Here is a 17,869-nt window from a genome sequence, read left to right on the forward strand (position 1 = left end):
TGAACTCCATGGAAGCAAACTGCATTCAGTTATCACTCACTAACTCCATTGGTATGCCCCACCGGGCAAACAAGCTCTTGAAATGAGTGATAACGGCTTGACTGGTGATCTCATTCAAGGGTGCAATCTCCAAATACCTGGAATAGTAGTCAATCACGACTAGGTACTTTTTCCTGTGCAGTTCGCACAAATCAGCAGCTATTTTCTGCCATGGGCCTGCAGGTAGCGTAGTAGAAATCAAGGGCTTCCTTCTCTGAGTAGGCTGGCATTTCCAGCAAAAGGCACATTTTGACACGTGGCTTGCAATGTCAGAACTGATCCCAGGCCACCATACTGCAGTAGCTGCCCTCTCTCTGCACTTTCTAATGCCCAAGTGGCCATCATGAATCCTGCCAACCTTCTTTTATGTACTTAATAACTTCTTGAAAGTCTGTATCTAAATGTGTCTCCACTCTTATTTGCTCTAGCTTCCCTGATGAAATGGATTTGGATGCCAGAACTGAATCCACATACACTTTCACATCTGATTCCGTTGAAGATTCTTCAGCAGCAGCCAGCGGGGGCCTGGAAAGTGTATCTGCCACTACCAGTTTTTTCCCTGGTACATGCACTGCCTGAACGTTGAACCTGAGCAACCTCATCAGAAGTCTCTGGCATCTTAGGGGTGTTTTTTTTTAATATCATAGTGAGTTTAGAGAAATTTAGTCTGGAGACTGTCCATAAACCGCTAGTCCCTCTAATAAACTCCTAAGTAACGCTGGAAACACTCAAAGGCCCAAACTGCAGCCAGGCACTCTCTTTCAATTTGGGCGTATTTTGACTCGGCAGCCGTCAGTGTACGGGAACAGTAGGCAATGGGCTGTAGTTTGTTCTCATTCAGCTGCAGGAGGACGGCCCCTAGCCCATAACTGCTCGCATCAGCACTAACCACAGTCTTTTTAGATGGCTCGTAGAACCCTAATACTGGGGCAGACCCCAGCAAGGACTTGACCTGTACAAAAGCTTCTTCCTGTGAAGGACCCCAGACTCAGGCAACATCCTTCTTCAACAACTCTGTGATAGGGTGTAGTACTGTGTATAAATCTGGAAGGAACCTGCCCACATAATTCACAAGGCCCAATATTTGTCTCAGCTCGAGTACATCAGAAGGACTTTTCATCTGTTCAATAGCAAGGATTTTACCAGGGTTTGGTTTGATGCCATCTCCATTGATGATATGCAGCACACAGCTCAATCATTGATCATGTTTTTCCAATGTAAACCCATACACTAAAATGTCATCCATGATGACTGCCGTGCCCTTGTGGTCCCTTAGGAGGGAACTCATCTCTCTTTGAAAGATTTCAGGAGCAGAGGATATACTGAAGGGGAGTCTGCAGAAGCAAAACTGACCAACCGGTGTAATGAAGGTAGTCCGTTTGCGGCACTGTGGATCTAGAGGTATCTGCCAGAAGCCTCTGGAAGCATCTAGTGTAGAGAATAACTTCGCCCAGCCAGTTTCGGAGCTATGTCTTCAAGCGTCGGCAGCACATATCTCTCTCTCTTCACCGCCTCATTCAGCCTTTTCAAGTCTACGCAGATGCATAACTTCCCATTTTTCTTTGCAACAGGCACAATGGGGGCACACCAGTCAGTTGCTTCAACAACCTCTTCAATAACTCCCATATTCTTCATGCGCAGAAGTTCCTTCTACACTTAAGGCATGAGCGGGAACAGAATTCTACAATGAGTGGTAATGCTGTATGGGACTGCATCACTTTTAAGTGATATACAGATTGGGTTGCAATTCAGTAGGCCCAATTCACCATACATTTCTTCCGAAATCTCATTCACTCTGGCGACAAGGCCCAAACCACAGGCTGCTTTCCTACTCAATAGGTTGTTAACACACTGACCTCTAATTACATGTACCCACATGGTAAATTTCCTCTGCTTGTACTCACAGCTGGCAAGAAATTTCCCCGCGCAATCGATGCGGCCACCAGGACTATGAACTTTCGATGTAACTTTCGACAGCTGAGGCTGTCAAATCAGTTTTATGAATGCTGCAAGGAACATAACAATGATGTCTGCTCCCGTGTCAATCTTGAAGGCAACCTTGGCTCCCATTACAGTAAGGGTAACCCGCCAATCTTCGTCTGAACCAGACCGTTCAACAACAGACCCTACAAAGGACACTTCTTGACCCTCCTGGTCTCTATCCACCTGCATCTCCTTAATGTATTAAGTTTTATACACCACTTCAAAATGACCCATTCAGTTACACTTTCTACATCTCTTATCTTTAGCGGGGAATACGACATTCTGATCATTACACCGCATGCAGCGAGCCTGCTGGCCCTATCTGTTGTCCTTGGTCTACCACTCACACTGTGCCTTTCACCTGCAGCTCTCCTGAACTGCTGCACTTCATCCACAATAATCTTAGACCTCAGATCAGCACTTTACTTTTTCACCAGTTCACTCTGACGGGCCATCCTAATAGCCCCATCTAATGTTAATTCAGCCTCCAACTGTAGCTTCAGTGAGACCTCAGCATCTGCAATTCCTATGACTATTCTGTCTCTGATTTGCTCTTCTTTAGCAACACGAAAATCACAGAATTCAGCTAGTTCATACAGGCTGCGCACAAATGACTCCCCAGATTCTCCCACACGCTAAGTACGTTTGTGAAAACAAGCCCTCTCATGAATCACATCTCTTTTGGGCACAAAGTGAGCACTGAGTTTGTTCATAACTATTTCAAAATCAAATTCTTTCCCGTCTTGGAAAGTAAAGGCAGTGAACACTGGCTCCACATCTTTCCCCATAGAGTATAAAAGAGAATTAACTTGTACTTCACCACTCTCCTTGCCCAGCTTGGAAGCAATCCTGAAGTGTTGAAACCGCTGACGCCATGTGGGCCAAGCTGCAGGCTGAGAGAAATTAAAAGTCTCTGGTGTGGTAAACTTCGACATTGTCATTAATCAGGAAACAGAAGCGCAGGCAAGTACTTCGGACACCATGTCATGAGATGCAGGACACAGCATAGAAGGTGCAACGCTATTTTATTGCAGAGCATAGAAGTATACAGCTTGCACAACACATCTAACTTGGTAACTGTGACATAGACAATAACGGCTATAAGCCACGCCCTCATCCGGTGATATCACCTCCCACTCATCACAATAGTGATAGCGTAACTTTATTAAATCTGTGAGTAAATTAAAGGGACATTTGGTATGTTTGATTGTGAGATGCACCTTGTAATTATAAACTATTTGTTAATAATAGTGCCTTTGAACATAAAAAAGGCCAATCCCTATAAGGTCTAGGTTTACTTATTTATTTGGTCCACTAACATGAATAAATAAAACACATGTTTTTAAGTATGGTATTATTCACAATGGGTATTGGTTCATATATTAACACGTGTCTAAGCGGTTGGTAATTGCACTGTACATGAAGTAGCTGATATTATCCACATAGGTGGTGTGGGTTTGTTCTTTTGGATTGTATTTTAGCATAGTATATTTATGTGTGTTTAACAGAATCTGATATATTGAAAAAGGCTTATGTTTAAGCCGAAATGTCGACACTGAATTTTATAGGATAATAAACAAAAAAGTTTTATTACAAGACCCTTTAATAATTGATCCTTTTTACTATGTTCCACTCTTATTTTGCTTTTGGGCCAGGTTTTGGATAACTCCAGTGGTAAAGTCCTTCAGCAGCTGAAGAGTCACACATCTACAGTGCAACATTGTCAGTTCACGGAAGATGGAACAAATCTGATTTCATGCTCTGATGATTCCACAATACGGGTAAGTGTTTTACTGCTGCTGTCTTTATTGCATGTTCTAGCCCAGATTTTTTTAACTTTCTGCAACAGAGTGGTATCTAATAAGGTTTACGAATATCTTCATGGAACTATTAAATTATACAGAACTACACAGATTTTTATTTGTTTTCTTCCACTTTCTAATATTATAGCAGCTGAAAGTAAATCATTATTAACAAAGTATTTATTTCATGGTTAGTTTAGAGGTAAATTGTTTCTTTCCAAAGGCAGTGAGAGTCCACGACTTCATTCATTACTGTTGGGAATATCAACACCTGGCCACCAGTAGGAGGCAAAGACACACCAGCCAAAGGCTATAAATAAACTTTCTAATGACACGGTGAGTCCACGGATCATCTTAATTACTGTTGGGAATAACTCTCCTGACTAGCAGGAGGAGCCAAAGAGCTCCACAGCAAAAGTTGTTAAATACCACTCCCCCTACCCACAATCCCCAGTCATTCTCTTTGCTTGTATCAGTTGCAAGGAGGGGTATAGTTAGGTGTCTGATTCTTCAATCAAGAGTTTATTTTTTTAGCAGAGCAAGTATGCTCTGGTTTTCTTTGGGGTTTAGCCGTAGTCCATGTCAGTCTCTTCAGTAGAGCAAGTGGTGGCTTTTAAGCATTTGGGAACTTGTGGGGTATAATCCCCACTGGGCCTCCCAAGTAATTTCATGCTGCCCTTGGTTGAAAGTTTGAGTAAGTTTACTCATCCTTTTCTTTTTTCCACAGGTCCATGTGAGGTAGGAAGCCCCTCTCACACCAAGTGAGCTGTCCTGCTGCCGGACAGATTTTTGAGGTAAGTGCGCTGTCCTGCTGCTGGATAGATTTTTGAGGTAAGTGCCTATTTCTTTCCCTGTTTTGATATAGGAGAATTTGGCACTTTGACAGTTAATTCTGTCTAAATATACAATCAGCCTTCTAGGTTAACTGTTTATTGTATGACAGTTTTGCAGGCACTGGGGATGTTTGTCTCAGTTTATTATGTTTTAACTTTGGTGTACATGTTTTTTGTTTGTGTATTAATGGCTACCGGGAGGTTTGTTAGGCCATGCCCACAATAGGCGGGCTTATCTGAGATAGCAAGGGCGTTTTTGGCGCCCTTTTAGCTGTTTCCTGTTGTTCCTGGATGTTGCAGCTCTGTTGCATAGCTCCTCAGAGGTGGTTCAGTGCTCTTTCCAGTCCGGCAGCAAGGAGGTCAGGTAGACATCTCAGCAGAGCTTGCTGAGGTGTGGAGGTTGCCTGTTGTTTTTTTGTGGGGCTGCTGCTCTGTTTATATTTAAGTTTCTGTCTGAATTTCAGAGACTAACGTTTGTGTCTCTTTTTGCATTCATTTTGTGAAAAATTGTTGCTGCAAGATTTATTGTGCAGTTTATTTTAGGATTTTCTAGTTAAAAAAAAAAAAAAAAAGTATTTTTAAAATTTAAAGGGACAGTAATGTTTTTTTGTTTCATTAAAATTCTGATTTGAACTTAGAATTTTTTATTGATTAAAAGTTTTTTTCCTTTGGAATAAGATGGACCAAGAGGCCCTGCAAGCTGTTGCTTGTTCTCTATGTATAAAAACTAATGTTGAGCCTCCTATTCCTTTTTGTTCCTCTTGTATTGAGAGAACATTACATTACAAGGATAGACTTTTTGATTCTGAGCCTTCATTGTCTAGGGCGGATATTGTTCAGGAGTCTCCTGTTCAGGCTAATCCGCAGCTTTTTCCTCATACGTCCCAATCTTCTGCAGTGCCCTGTGTTTCATCTCAGGTAGTTTTTTCCTTGCAGGATATGGCTACCCATATATCCTCGGCAGTATCTGAGGCTTTGTCTGCTTTTCCTATGTTACAGGAGAAGCGCAAGAGGAAGTATAAGGTTTCTGATTCTGTTGCAATTGTGTCTAGTGTTTCTTCTCATAATTCTGAGGAGGAAGATACTTCAGTAGCATCTGAGGGTGAGATCTCGGATTCTGATAGTGTAAATCCTTCTTCTGAACCTGAGGTTGTTTCCTTTAGGTTTAAGCTGGAGCAAACCTCCGTTTGTTACTCGAGGAGGTTTTGGCTACCTTGGATGACTCTGAGGCGTCAGTCATGGTTATTCCTAAGAAATCTAGTTAACTTAATAGGTTTTTTGATGTCCCTTCCTCGGTGGAAGTTTTTCCTATACCAGATCGTGTTTCAAATATTATTGCACGAGAATGGGAGAAGCCTGGGATTCCTTTTTCCCTTCTCCAATTTTTAGGATGATGTTTCCTATTGCTGATTCTATTAAGGAATCTTGGTAGATGGTTCCTAAGGTGGAGGGAGCAGTTTCCACTCTGACCAAGAGGACCACTATTCCTATTGAGGACAGCTGTTCTTTAAAGATCCTATGGGTAAAAAGTTGGAAGCTTTCCTTAAAAAGATTTATGTACACCAGGGGTATCAATGGCAACTGGCTGCATGTATTGCTACAGTTACTAGTGTGGCGGCATATTGGTTTGATGCATTGTCTGATTCTATTCAGCAAGATACTCCTCTTGAAGAAATTCAAGATAGAATCAAGGCTTTGAGGTTGGCTAATTCCTTTATTGCAGATGCTTCTCTACAGGTCATCAAGTTGGGAGCTAAAATTTCTGGTTTCGCCATTTTAGCTTGCAGAGCTTTAAGGTTAAAATCCTGGTCTGCGGATGTGTCCTCTAAGTCTAAGCTTTTGTCTACTGTATTCCTTACAAGGGTAAGACCTTGTTTGGGCCAGGTTTGGCTGAGATTATTTCTGATATTACGGGAGGGAAAGGGCATTCTCTTCCTCAGGATAAAAGAAATAAACAGAAGGGTCGGCAGAGTAATTGTCGTTCATTTCGTAACTTCTCTGGTAAATCTTCCTCTTCTTCCTCCAAGCAGGAACAGTCCAAGCCATCTTGGAAGTCAAATCAGTCATGGAATAAGGGGAAGCAGTCTAGGAAGTCTGTTGCTGACTCATAATCAGCATGAAGGGTCTGCCCTCGATCTGGGAATGGATCTTGTGGGGGCTAGACTCTCTCTTTCTTCGCTCAAGTTTGGGTTCGAGATGTTCAGGATCCCTGGGTGGTAGATATTGTGTCCCAGGGTTACAAACTTGAGTTCAAGAATTTTCCTCCCAGTGGTAGGTTTCTTCTCTCCAGGTTATCTGTAAACCAGATAAAAGGAGAGGCATTCTTACGTTGTGTTCAGAATCTTTCCGACATGGGAGTGATCGTTCCTGTTCTGGTTCAGGAACAGGGTCTGGGTTTTTATTCCAATCTCTTCGTCGTTCCCAAAAAGGAGGGAACTTTCAGACCTATTTTAGATCTCAAGAGTGTTAACAAGTTTCTCTTGTTAAGTGTATCCAGTCCACGGATCATCCATTACTTATGGGATATTCTCCTTCCCAACAGGAAGTTGCAAGAGGATCACCCACAGCAGAGCTGCTATATAGCTCCTCCCCTAACTGCCATATCCAGTCATTCTCTTGCAACCCTCAACAAAGATGGAGGTCGTAAGAGGAGAGTGGTGTTTTATACTTAGTTTATTTCTTCAATCAAAAGTTTGTTATTTTTAAATGGTACCGGAGTGTGCTGTTTATCTCAGGCAGTATTTAGAAGAAGAATCTGCCTGCATTTTCTATGATCTTAGCAGAAGTAACTAAGATCCATGGCTGTTTTCACATATTCTGTGGAGTGAGGTAACTTCAGAGAGGGAATGGCGTGCAGGTTTTCCTGCAATAAGGTATGTGCAGTTAATATTTTTCTAGGGATGGAATTTGCTAGAAAATGCTGCTTATACCGGATTAATGTAAGTAAAGCCTTAAATGCAGTGATAGCTACTGGTATCAGGCTTATTAATAGAGATGCATACTCTTATAAAAATGTAATATAAAACGTTTGCATGTTAATCGTTTTTATATATGTTTGGTGACAAAACTTATTGGGGCCTAGTTTTTTTCCACATGGCTGGTTTGATTTCTGCCTAGATACAGTTTCCTGAAGCTTTCCACTGTTGCAATATGAGTGGGAAGGGCCTATTTTAGTGCTTTTCTGTGCAGATTAAAATACTGACAGAGACATTCAGCTTCCCTCTGCATGATACAGGACATCTCTGAAGGGCTCAAAAGGCTTCAAAGTCGTGTTTGAGGAGGGTAACAATCACAGTAGACTGTGGCAGTTGTTGTGACTGTGTTTAAAAAACGTTTTTGTCATTTATTATTCTGTTTTTGTTATTAAGGGGTTAATCATCCATTTGCAAGTGGGTGCAATGCTCTGCTGACTTGTTACATACACTGTAAAAATTTTGTTAGTGTAACTGCCTTTTTTCACTGTTATTTCAAATTTTGTCAAAATTTGTTTCTCTTAAAGGCACAGTAACGTTTTTTATATTGCTTGTTAACTTGCTTTAAAGTGTTTTCCAAGCTTGCTAGTCTCATTGCTAGTCTGTACAAACATGTCTGAAACAGAGGATACTTGTTCATTATGTTTAAAAGCCATGGTGGAGCCCCATAGGAGAATGTGTACTAAATGTATTGATTTCACCTTAAACAGTAAAGATCAGTCTTTATCTATAAAAGAATTGTCACCAGAGGGGTCTGTCGAGGGGGAAGTTATGCCGACTAACTCTCCCCACGTGTCGGACCCTTCGCCTCCCGCTCAAGGGACGCACGCTAATATGGCGCCAAGTACATAAGGGATGCCCATAGCGATTACTTTGCAGGACATGGCTGCAATCATGAATAATACCCTGTCAGAGGTATTATCCAGATTGCCTGAATTGAGAGGCAAGCGTGATAGCTCTGGGGTTAGACGAGATACAGAGCGCGTAGATGGTGTAAGAGCCATGTCTGATACTGCGTCACAATATGCAGAACCTGAGGACGGAGAGCTTCAGTCTGTGGGTGACGTCTCTGATTCGGGGAGACCTGATTCAGAGATTTCTAATTTTAAATTTAAGCTTGAGAACCTCCGTGTATTGCTTGGGGAGGTATTAGCTGCTCTGAATGACTGTGACACAATTGCAGTGCCAGAGAAATTGTGTAGGCTGGATAAATACTATGCAGTGCCGGTGAGTACTGATGTTTTCCAATACCTAAAAGGCTTACAGAAATTATTAGTAAGTAGTGGGATAGGCCCGGTGTGCCCTTTTCCCCACCTCCTATATTTAGAGAAATGTTTCCAATAGATGCCACTACACGGGACTTATGGCAGACTGTGTCCCTAAGGTGGAGGGAGCAGTTTCTACTTTAGCAAAGCGTACCACTATCCCGGTTGAGGACAGTTGTGCTTTTTCAGATCCAATGGATAAAAAATTAGAGGGTTACCTTAAGAAAATGTTTATTCAACAAGGTTTTATTTTACAGCCCCTTGCATGCATTGCGCATGTCACTGCTGCGGCGGCATTCTGGTTTGAGGCCCTGGAAGAGGCCATCCATACAGCTCCATTGACTGAAATTGTTGACAAGCTTAGAACTCTTAAGCTAGCTAACTCATTTGTTTCTGATGCCATTGTTCATTTGACTAAATTAACGGCTAAGAATTCCGGATTCGCCATCCAGGCGCGTAGGGGGCTATGGCTCAAATCCTGGTCAGCTGATGTGACTTCAAAGTCTAAATTACTCAACATTCCTTTCAAGGGGCAGACCTTATTAGGGCCTGGTTTGAAAGAAATTATTGCTGACATTACTGGAGGTAAGGGTCATACCCTTCCTGAGGACAGGGCCAAATCAAAGGCCAAACAGTCTAATTTCCGTGCCTTTCGAAATTCCAAGGTAGGTGCAGCATCAACTTCCTCCGCTTCAAGACAAGAGGGAACTTTTGCTCAATCTAAGCAGGCCTGGAAACCTAACCAGTCCTGGAACAAAGGCAAGCAGGCCAGAGAGCCTGCTGCTGCCTCTAAGACAGCATGAAGGAACGGCCCCCTATCTGGCGACGAATCTAGTAGGGGGCAGACTTTTTCTCTTCGCCAAGGTGTGGGCAAGAGATGTTCAGGATCCCTGGGCGTTGGAGATCATATCTCAGGGATATCTTCTGGACTTCAAAGCTTCCCCTCCACAAGGGAGATTTCATCTTTCAAGGTTATCTGCAAATCAGATAAAGAAAGAGGCATTCCTACGCTGTGTGCAAGACCTCCTAGTAATGGGAGTGATCCATCCAGTTCCGTGGACGGAACAAGGACAGGGTTTTTATTCAAATCTGTTTGTGGTTCCCAAAAAAGAGGGAACCTTCAGACCAATTTTGGATCTAAAGATCTTAAACAAATTCCTCAGAGCTCCATCTTTCAAAATGGAAACTATTCGGACCATCCTACCCATGATCCAAGAGGGTCAGTACATGACCACAGTGGACTTAAAGGATGCCTACCTTCACATACCGATTCACTAAGATCATCATCGGTTCCTAAGGTTTGCCTTTCTAGACAGGCATTACCAATTTGTAGCTCTTCCCTTCGGGTTGGCTACAGCCCCGAGAATCTTTACGAAGGTTCTGGGCTCACTTCTGGCGGTTCTAAGACTGCGAGGCATAGCGGTGGCTCCGTATCTAGACGACATCCTGATACAGGCGTCAAGCTTTCAAATTGCCAAGTCTCATACAGAGATAGTTCTGGCATTTCTGAGATCGCACGGGTGGAAAGTGAACGAGGAAAAGGTAAATTGTTTCTTTCCAAAGGCAGTGAGAGTCCACGACTTCATTCATTACTGTTGGGAATATCAACACCTGGCCACCAGTAGGAGGCAAAGACACACCAGCCAAAGGCTATAAATAAACTTTCTAATGACACGGTGAGTCCACGGATCATCTTAATTACTGTTGGGAATAACACTCCTGACTAGCAGGAGGAGCCAAAGAGCTCCACAGCAAAAGTTGTTAAATACCACTCCCCCTACCCACAATCCCCAGTCATTCTCTTTGCTTGTATCAGTTGCAAGGAGGGGTATAGTTAGGTGTCTGATTCTTCAATCAAGAGTTTATTTTTTTAGCAGAGCAAGTATGCTCTGGTTTTCTTTGGGGTTTAGCCGTAGTCCATGTCAGTCTCTTCAGTAGAGCAAGTGGTGGCTTTTAAGCATTTGGGAACTTGTGGGGTATAATCCCCACTGGGCCTCCCAAGTAATTTCATGCTGCCCTTGGTTGAAAGTTTGAGTAAGTTTACTCATCCTTTTCTTTTTTCCACAGGTCCATGTGAGGTAGGAAGCCCCTCTCACACCAAGTGAGCTGTCCTGCTGCCGGACAGATTTTTGAGGTAAGTGCGCTGTCCTGCTGCTGGATAGATTTTTGAGGTAAGTGCCTATTTCTTTCCCTGTTTTGATATAGGAGAATTTGGCACTTTGACAGTTAATTCTGTCTAAATATACAATCAGCCTTCTAGGTTAACTGTTTATTGTATGACAGTTTTGCAGGCACTGGGGATGTTTGTCTCAGTTTATTATGTTTTAACTTTGGTGTACATGTTTTTTGTTTGTGTATTAATGGCTACCGGGAGGTTTGTTAGGCCATGCCCACAATAAGCGGGCTTATCTGAGATAGCAAGGGCGTTTTTGGCGCCCTTTTAGCTGTTTCCTGTTGTTCCTGGATGTTGCAGCTCTGTTGCATAGCTCCTCAGAGGTGGTTCAGTGCTCTTTCCAGTCCGGCAGCAAGGAGGTCAGGTAGACATCTCAGCAGAGCTTGCTGAGGTGTGGAGGTTGCCTGTTGTTTTTTTGTGGGGCTGCTGCTCTGTTTATATTTAAGTTTCTGTCTGAATTTCAGAGACTATAACGTTTGTGTCTCTTTTTGCATTCATTTTGTTAAAAATTGTTGCTGCAAGATTTATTGTGCAGTTTATTTTAGGATTTTCTAGTTAAAAAAAAAAAAAAAAAGTATTTTTAAAATTTAAAGGGACAGTAATGTTTTTTTGTTTCATTAAAATTCTGATTTGAACTTAGAATTTTTTATTGATTAAAAGTTTTTTTCCTTTGGAATAAGATGGACCAAGAGGCCCTGCAAGCTGTTGCTTGTTCTCTATGTATAAAAACTAATGTTGAGCCTCCTATTCCTTTTTGTTCCTCTTGTATTGAGAGAACATTACATTACAAGGATAGACTTTTTGATTCTGAGCCTTCATTGTCTAGGGCGGATATTGTTCAGGAGTCTCCTGTTCAGGCTAATCCGCAGCTTTTTCCTCATACGTCCCAATCTTCTGCAGTGCCCTGTGTTTCATCTCAGGTAGTTTTTTTCCTTGCAGGATATGGCTACCCATATATCCTCGGCAGTATCTGAGGCTTTGTCTGCTTTTCCTATGTTACAGGAGAAGCGCAAGAGGAAGTATAAGGTTTCTGATTCTGTTGCAATTGTGTCTAGTGTTTCTTCTCATAATTCTGAGGAGGAAGATACTTCAGTAGCATCTGAGGGTGAGATCTCGGATTCTGATAGTGTAAATCCTTCTTCTGAACCTGAGGTTGTTTCCTTTAGGTTTAAGCTGGAGCAAACCTCCGTTTGTTACTCGAGGAGGTTTTGGCTACCTTGGATGACTCTGAGGCGTCAGTCATGGTTATTCCTAAGAAATCTAGTTAACTTAATAGGTTTTTTGATGTCCCTTCCTCGGTGGAAGTTTTTCCTATACCAGATCGTGTTTCAAATATTATTGCACGAGAATGGGAGAAGCCTGGGATTCCTTTTTCCCTTCTCCAATTTTTAGGATGATGTTTCCTATTGCTGATTCTATTAAGGAATCTTGGTAGATGGTTCCTAAGGTGGAGGGAGCAGTTTCCACTCTGACCAAGAGGACCACTATTCCTATTGAGGACAGCTGTTCTTTAAAGATCCTATGGGTAAAAAGTTGGAAGCTTTCCTTAAAAAGATTTATGTACACCAGGGGTATCAATGGCAACTGGCTGCATGTATTGCTACAGTTGCTAGTGTGGCGGCATATTGGTTTGATGCATTGTCTGATTCTATTCAGCAAGATACTCCTCTTGAAGAAATTCAAGATAGAATCAAGGCTTTGAGGTTGGCTAATTCCTTTATTGCAGATGCTTCTCTACAGGTCATCAAGTTGGGAGCTAAAATTTCTGGTTTCGCCATTTTAGCTTGCAGAGCTTTAAGGTTAAAATCCTGGTCTGCGGATGTGTCCTCTAAGTCTAAGCTTTTGTCTACTGTATTCCTTACAAGGGTAAGACCTTGTTTGGGCCAGGTTTGGCTGAGATTATTTCTGATATTACGGGAGGGAAAGGGCATTCTCTTCCTCAGGATAAAAGAAATAAACAGAAGGGTCGGCAGAGTAATTGTCGTTCATTTCGTAACTTCTCTGGTAAATCTTCCTCTTCTTCCTCCAAGCAGGAACAGTCCAAGCCATCTTGGAAGTCAAATCAGTCTTGGAATAAGGGGAAGCAGTCTAGGAAGTCTGTTGCTGACTCATAATCAGCATGAAGGGTCTGCCCTCGATCTGGGAATGGATCTTGTGGGGGCTAGACTCTCTCTTTCTTCGCTCAAGTTTGGGTTCGAGATGTTCAGGATCCCTGGGTGGTAGATATTGTGTCCCAGGGTTACAAACTTGAGTTCAAGAATTTTCCTCCCAGTGGTAGGTTTCTTCTCTCCAGGTTATCTGTAAACCAGAAAAAAGGAGAGGCATTCTTACGTTGTGTTCAGAATCTTTCCGACATGGGAGTGATCGTTCCTGTTCCGGTTCAGGAACAGGGTCTGGGTTTTTATTCCAATCTCTTCGTCGTTCCCAAAAAGGAGGGAACTTTCAGACCTATTTTAGATCTCAAGAGTGTTAACAAGTTTCTCTTGTTAAGTGTATCCAGTCCACGGATCATCCATTACTTATGGGATATTCTCCTTCCCAACAGGAAGTTGCAAGAGGATCACCCACAGCAGAGCTGCTATATAGCCCCTCCCCTAACTGCCATATCCAGTCATTCTCTTGCAACCCTCAACAAAGATGGAGGTCGTAAGAGGAGAGTGGTGTTTTATACTTAGTTTATTTCTTCAATCAAAAGTTTGTTATTTTTAAATGGTACCGGAGTGTGCTGTTTATCTCAGGCAGTATTTAGAAGAAGAATCTGCCTGCATTTTCTATGATCTTAGCAGAAGTAACTAAGATCCATGGCTGTTTTCACATATTCTGAGGAGTGAGGTAACTTCAGAGAGGGAATGGCGTGCAGGTTTTCCTGCAATAAGGTATGTGCAGTTAATATTTTTCTAGGGATGGAATTTGCTAGAAAATGCTGCTTATACCGGATTAATGTAAGTAAAGCCTTAAATGCAGTGATAGCTACTGGTATCAGGCTTATTAATAGAGATGCATACTCTTATAAAAATGTAATATAAAACGTTTGCATGTTAATCGTTTTTATATATGTTTGGTGACAAAACTTATTGGGGCCTAGTTTTTTTCCACATGGCTGGTTTGATTTCTGCCTAGATACAGTTTCCTGAAGCTTTCCACTGTTGCAATATGAGTGGGAAGGGCCTATTTTAGTGCTTTTCTGTGCAGATTAAAATACTGACAGAGACATTCAGCTTCTTCCTGCATGATACAGGACATCTCTGAAGGGCTCAAAAGGCTTCAAAGTCGTGTTTGAGGAGGGTAACAATCACAGTAGACTGTGGCAGTTGTTGTGACTGTGTTTAAAAAACGTTTTTGTCATTTATTATTCTGTTTTTGTTATTAAGGGGTTAATCATCCATTTGCAAGTGGGTGCAATGCTCTGCTGACTTGTTACATACACTGTAAAAATTTTGTTAGTGTAACTGCCTTTTTTCACTGTTATTTCAAATTTTGTCAAAATTTGTTTCTCTTAAAGGCACAGTAACGTTTTTTATATTGCTTGTTAACTTGCTTTAAAGTGTTTTCCAAGCTTGCTAGTCTCATTGCTAGTCTGTACAAACATGTCTGAAACAGAAGATACTTGTTTATTATGTTTAAAAGCCATGGTGGAGCCCCATAGGAGAATGTGTACTAAATGTATTGATTTCACCTTAAACATTAAAGATCAGTCTTTATCTATAAAAGAATTGTCACCAGAGGGGTCTGTCGAGGGGGAAGTTATGCCGACTAACTCTCCCCACGTGTCGGACCCTTCGCCTCCCGCTCAAGGGACGCACGCTAATATGGCGCCAAGTACATAAGGGATGCCCATAGCGATTACTTTGCAGGACATGGCTGCAATCATGAATAATACCCTGTCAGAGGTATTATCCAGATTGCCTGAATTGAGAGGCAAGCGTGATAGCTCTGGGGTTAGACGAGATACAGAGCGCGTAGATGGTGTAAGAGCCATGTCTGATACTGCGTCACAATATGCAGAACCTGAGGACGGAGAGCTTCAGTCTGTGGGTGACGTCTCTGATTCGGGGAGACCTGATTCAGAGATTTCTAATTTTAAATTCAAGCTTGAGAACCTCCGTGTATTGCTTGGGGAGGTATTAGCTGCTCTGAATGACTGTGACACAATTGCAGTGCCAGAGAAATTGTGTAGGCTGGATAAATACTATGCAGTGCCGGTGAGTACTGATGTTTTTCCAATACCTAAAAGGCTTACAGAAATTATTAGTAAGTAGTGGGATAGGCCCGGTGTGCCCTTTTCCCCACCTCCTATATTTAGAGAAATGTTTCCAATAGATGCCACTACACGGGACTTATGGCAGACTGTGTCCCTAAGGTGGAGGGAGCAGTTTCTACTTTAGCAAAGCGTACCACTATCCCGGTTGAGGACAGTTGTGCTTTTTCAGATCCAATGGATAAAAAATTAGAGGGTTACCTTAAGAAAATGTTTATTCAACAAGGTTTTATTTTACAGCCCCTTGCATGCATTGCGCATGTCACTGCTGCGGCGGCATTCTGGTTTGAGGCCCTGGAAGAGGCCATCCATACAGCTCCATTGACTGAAATTGTTGACAAGCTTAGAACTCTTAAGCTAGCTAACTCATTTGTTTCTGATGCCATTGTTCATTTGACTAAATTAACGGCTAAGAATTCCGGATTCGCCATCCAGGCGCGTAGGGGGCTATGGCTCAAATCCTGGTCAGCTGATGTGACTTCAAAGTCTAAATTACTCAACATTCCTTTCAAGGGGCAGACCTTATTAGGGCCTGGTTTGAAAGAAATTATTGCTGACATTACTGGAGGTAAGGGTCATACCCTTCCTCAGGACAGGGCCAAATCAAAGGCCAAACAGTCTAATTTCCGTGCCTTTTCGAAATTCCAAGGTAGGTGCAGCATCAACTTCCTCCGCTTCAAGACAAGAGGGAACTTTTGCTCAATCTAAGCAGGCCTGGAAACCTAACCAGTCCTGGAACAAAGGCAAGCAGGCCAGAGAGCCTGCTGCTGCCTCTAAGACAGCATGAAGGAACGGCCCCCTATCCGGCGACGAATCTAGTAGGGGGCAGACTTTTTCTCTTCGCCAAGGTGTGGGCAAGAGATGTTCAGGATCCCTGGGCGTTGGAGATCATATCTCAGGGATATCTTCTGGACTTCAAAGCTTCCCCTCCACAAGGGAGATTTCATCTTTCAAGGTTATCTGCAAATCAGATAAAGAAAGAGGCATTCCTACGCTGTGTGCAAGACCTCCTAGTAATGGGAGTGATCCATCCAGTTCCGTGGACGGAACAAGGACAGGGTTTTTATTCAAATCTGTTTGTGGTTCCCAAAAAAGAGGGAACCTTCAGACCAATTTTGGATCTAAAGATCTTAAACAAATTCCTCAGAGCTCCATCTTTCAAAATGGAAACTATTCGGACCATCCTACCCATGATCCAAGAGGGTCAGTACATGACCACAGTGGACTTAAAGGATGCCTACCTTCACATACCGATTCACTAAGATCATCATCGGTTCCTAAGGTTTGCCTTTCTAGACAGGCATTACCAATTTGTAGCTCTTCCCTTCGGGTTGGCTACAGCCCCGAGAATCTTTACGAAGGTTCTGGGCTCACTTCTGGCGGTTCTAAGACTGCGAGGCATAGCGGTGGCTCCGTATCTAGACGACATCCTGATACAGGCGTCAAGCTTTCAAATTGCCAAGTCTCATACAGAGATAGTTCTGGCATTTCTGAGATCGCACGGGTGGAAAGTGAACGAGGAAAAGAGTTCTCTACCCCAACTCACAAGAGTCTCCTTCTTAGGGACTCTTATAGATTCTGTAGAGATGAAAATTTACCTGACGGAGTCCAGGTTATCAAAGCTTCTAAATGCTTGCCGTATTCTTCATTCCATTCCGCACCCTTCGGTGGCTCAGTGTATGGAGGTGATCGGCTTAATGGTAGCGGCAATGGACATAGTGCCATTTGCGCGCCTACATCTCAGACCGCTGTAATTATGCATGCTAAGTCAGTGGAATGGGGATTACACAGATTTGTCCCCTCTGCTAAATCTGGATCAAGAGACCAGAGATTCTCTTCTCTGGTGGTTGTCTCGGGTCCACCTGTCCGAGGGTATGACCTTTCGCAGGCCAGATTGGACAATTGTAGCAACAGATGCCAGCCTTCTAGGTTGGGGTGCAGTCTGGAACTCCCTGAAGGCACAGGGATCGTGGACTCAGGAGAAGAAACTCCTTCCGATAAATATTCTGGAGTTAAGAGCAATATTCAATGCTCTTCTGGCTTGGCCTCAGTTAGCAACACTGAGGTTCATCAGATTTCATTCGGACAATATCACGACTGTGGCTTACATCAACCATCAATGGGGAACCAGGAGTTCCCTAGCGATGTTAGAAGTCTCAAAAATAATTCGCTGGGCAGAGACTCACTCTTGCCACCTGTCAGCAATCCATATCCCAGGCGTGGAGAACTGGGAGGCGGATTTTCTAAGTCGTCAGACTTTTCACTCGGGGGAGTGGGAACTCCATCCGGAGGTGTTTGCTCAATTGATTCATCGTTGGGGCAAACCAGAGTTGGATCTCATGGCGTCTCGCCAGAATGCCAAGCTTCCTTGTTACGGATCCAGGTCCAGGGACCCAGAAGCGACGCTGATAGATGCTCTAGCAGCGCCTTGGTTCTTCAACCTGGCTTATGTGTTTCCACCGTTTCCTCTGCTCCCTCGACTGATTGCCAAAATCAAACAGGAGAGAGCATCGGTGATTCTAATAGCGCCTGCGTGGCCACGCA

At 42.9% G+C, this 17,869-nt stretch overlaps 1 protein-coding gene across 1 annotated transcript in view; it reads left to right on the top strand.

Moving 5' to 3' along the window:
• LOC128662948 (apoptotic protease-activating factor 1) overlaps positions 1-17,869 on the top strand; it is a 257,549-nt gene that overhangs the window by 158,124 nt on the left and 81,556 nt on the right. The window contains exon 6 of the mRNA XM_053717011.1: positions 3,678-3,803. Coding sequence (XP_053572986.1) covers positions 3,678-3,803 — 126 coding nt within the window. The remainder of the gene's footprint in view (positions 1-3,677; positions 3,804-17,869) is intronic.

This window comes from Bombina bombina, chromosome 6 (assembly GCF_027579735.1).
Source record: "Bombina bombina isolate aBomBom1 chromosome 6, aBomBom1.pri, whole genome shotgun sequence".
Lineage (NCBI taxonomy): Eukaryota > Metazoa > Chordata > Amphibia > Anura > Bombinatoridae > Bombina > Bombina bombina.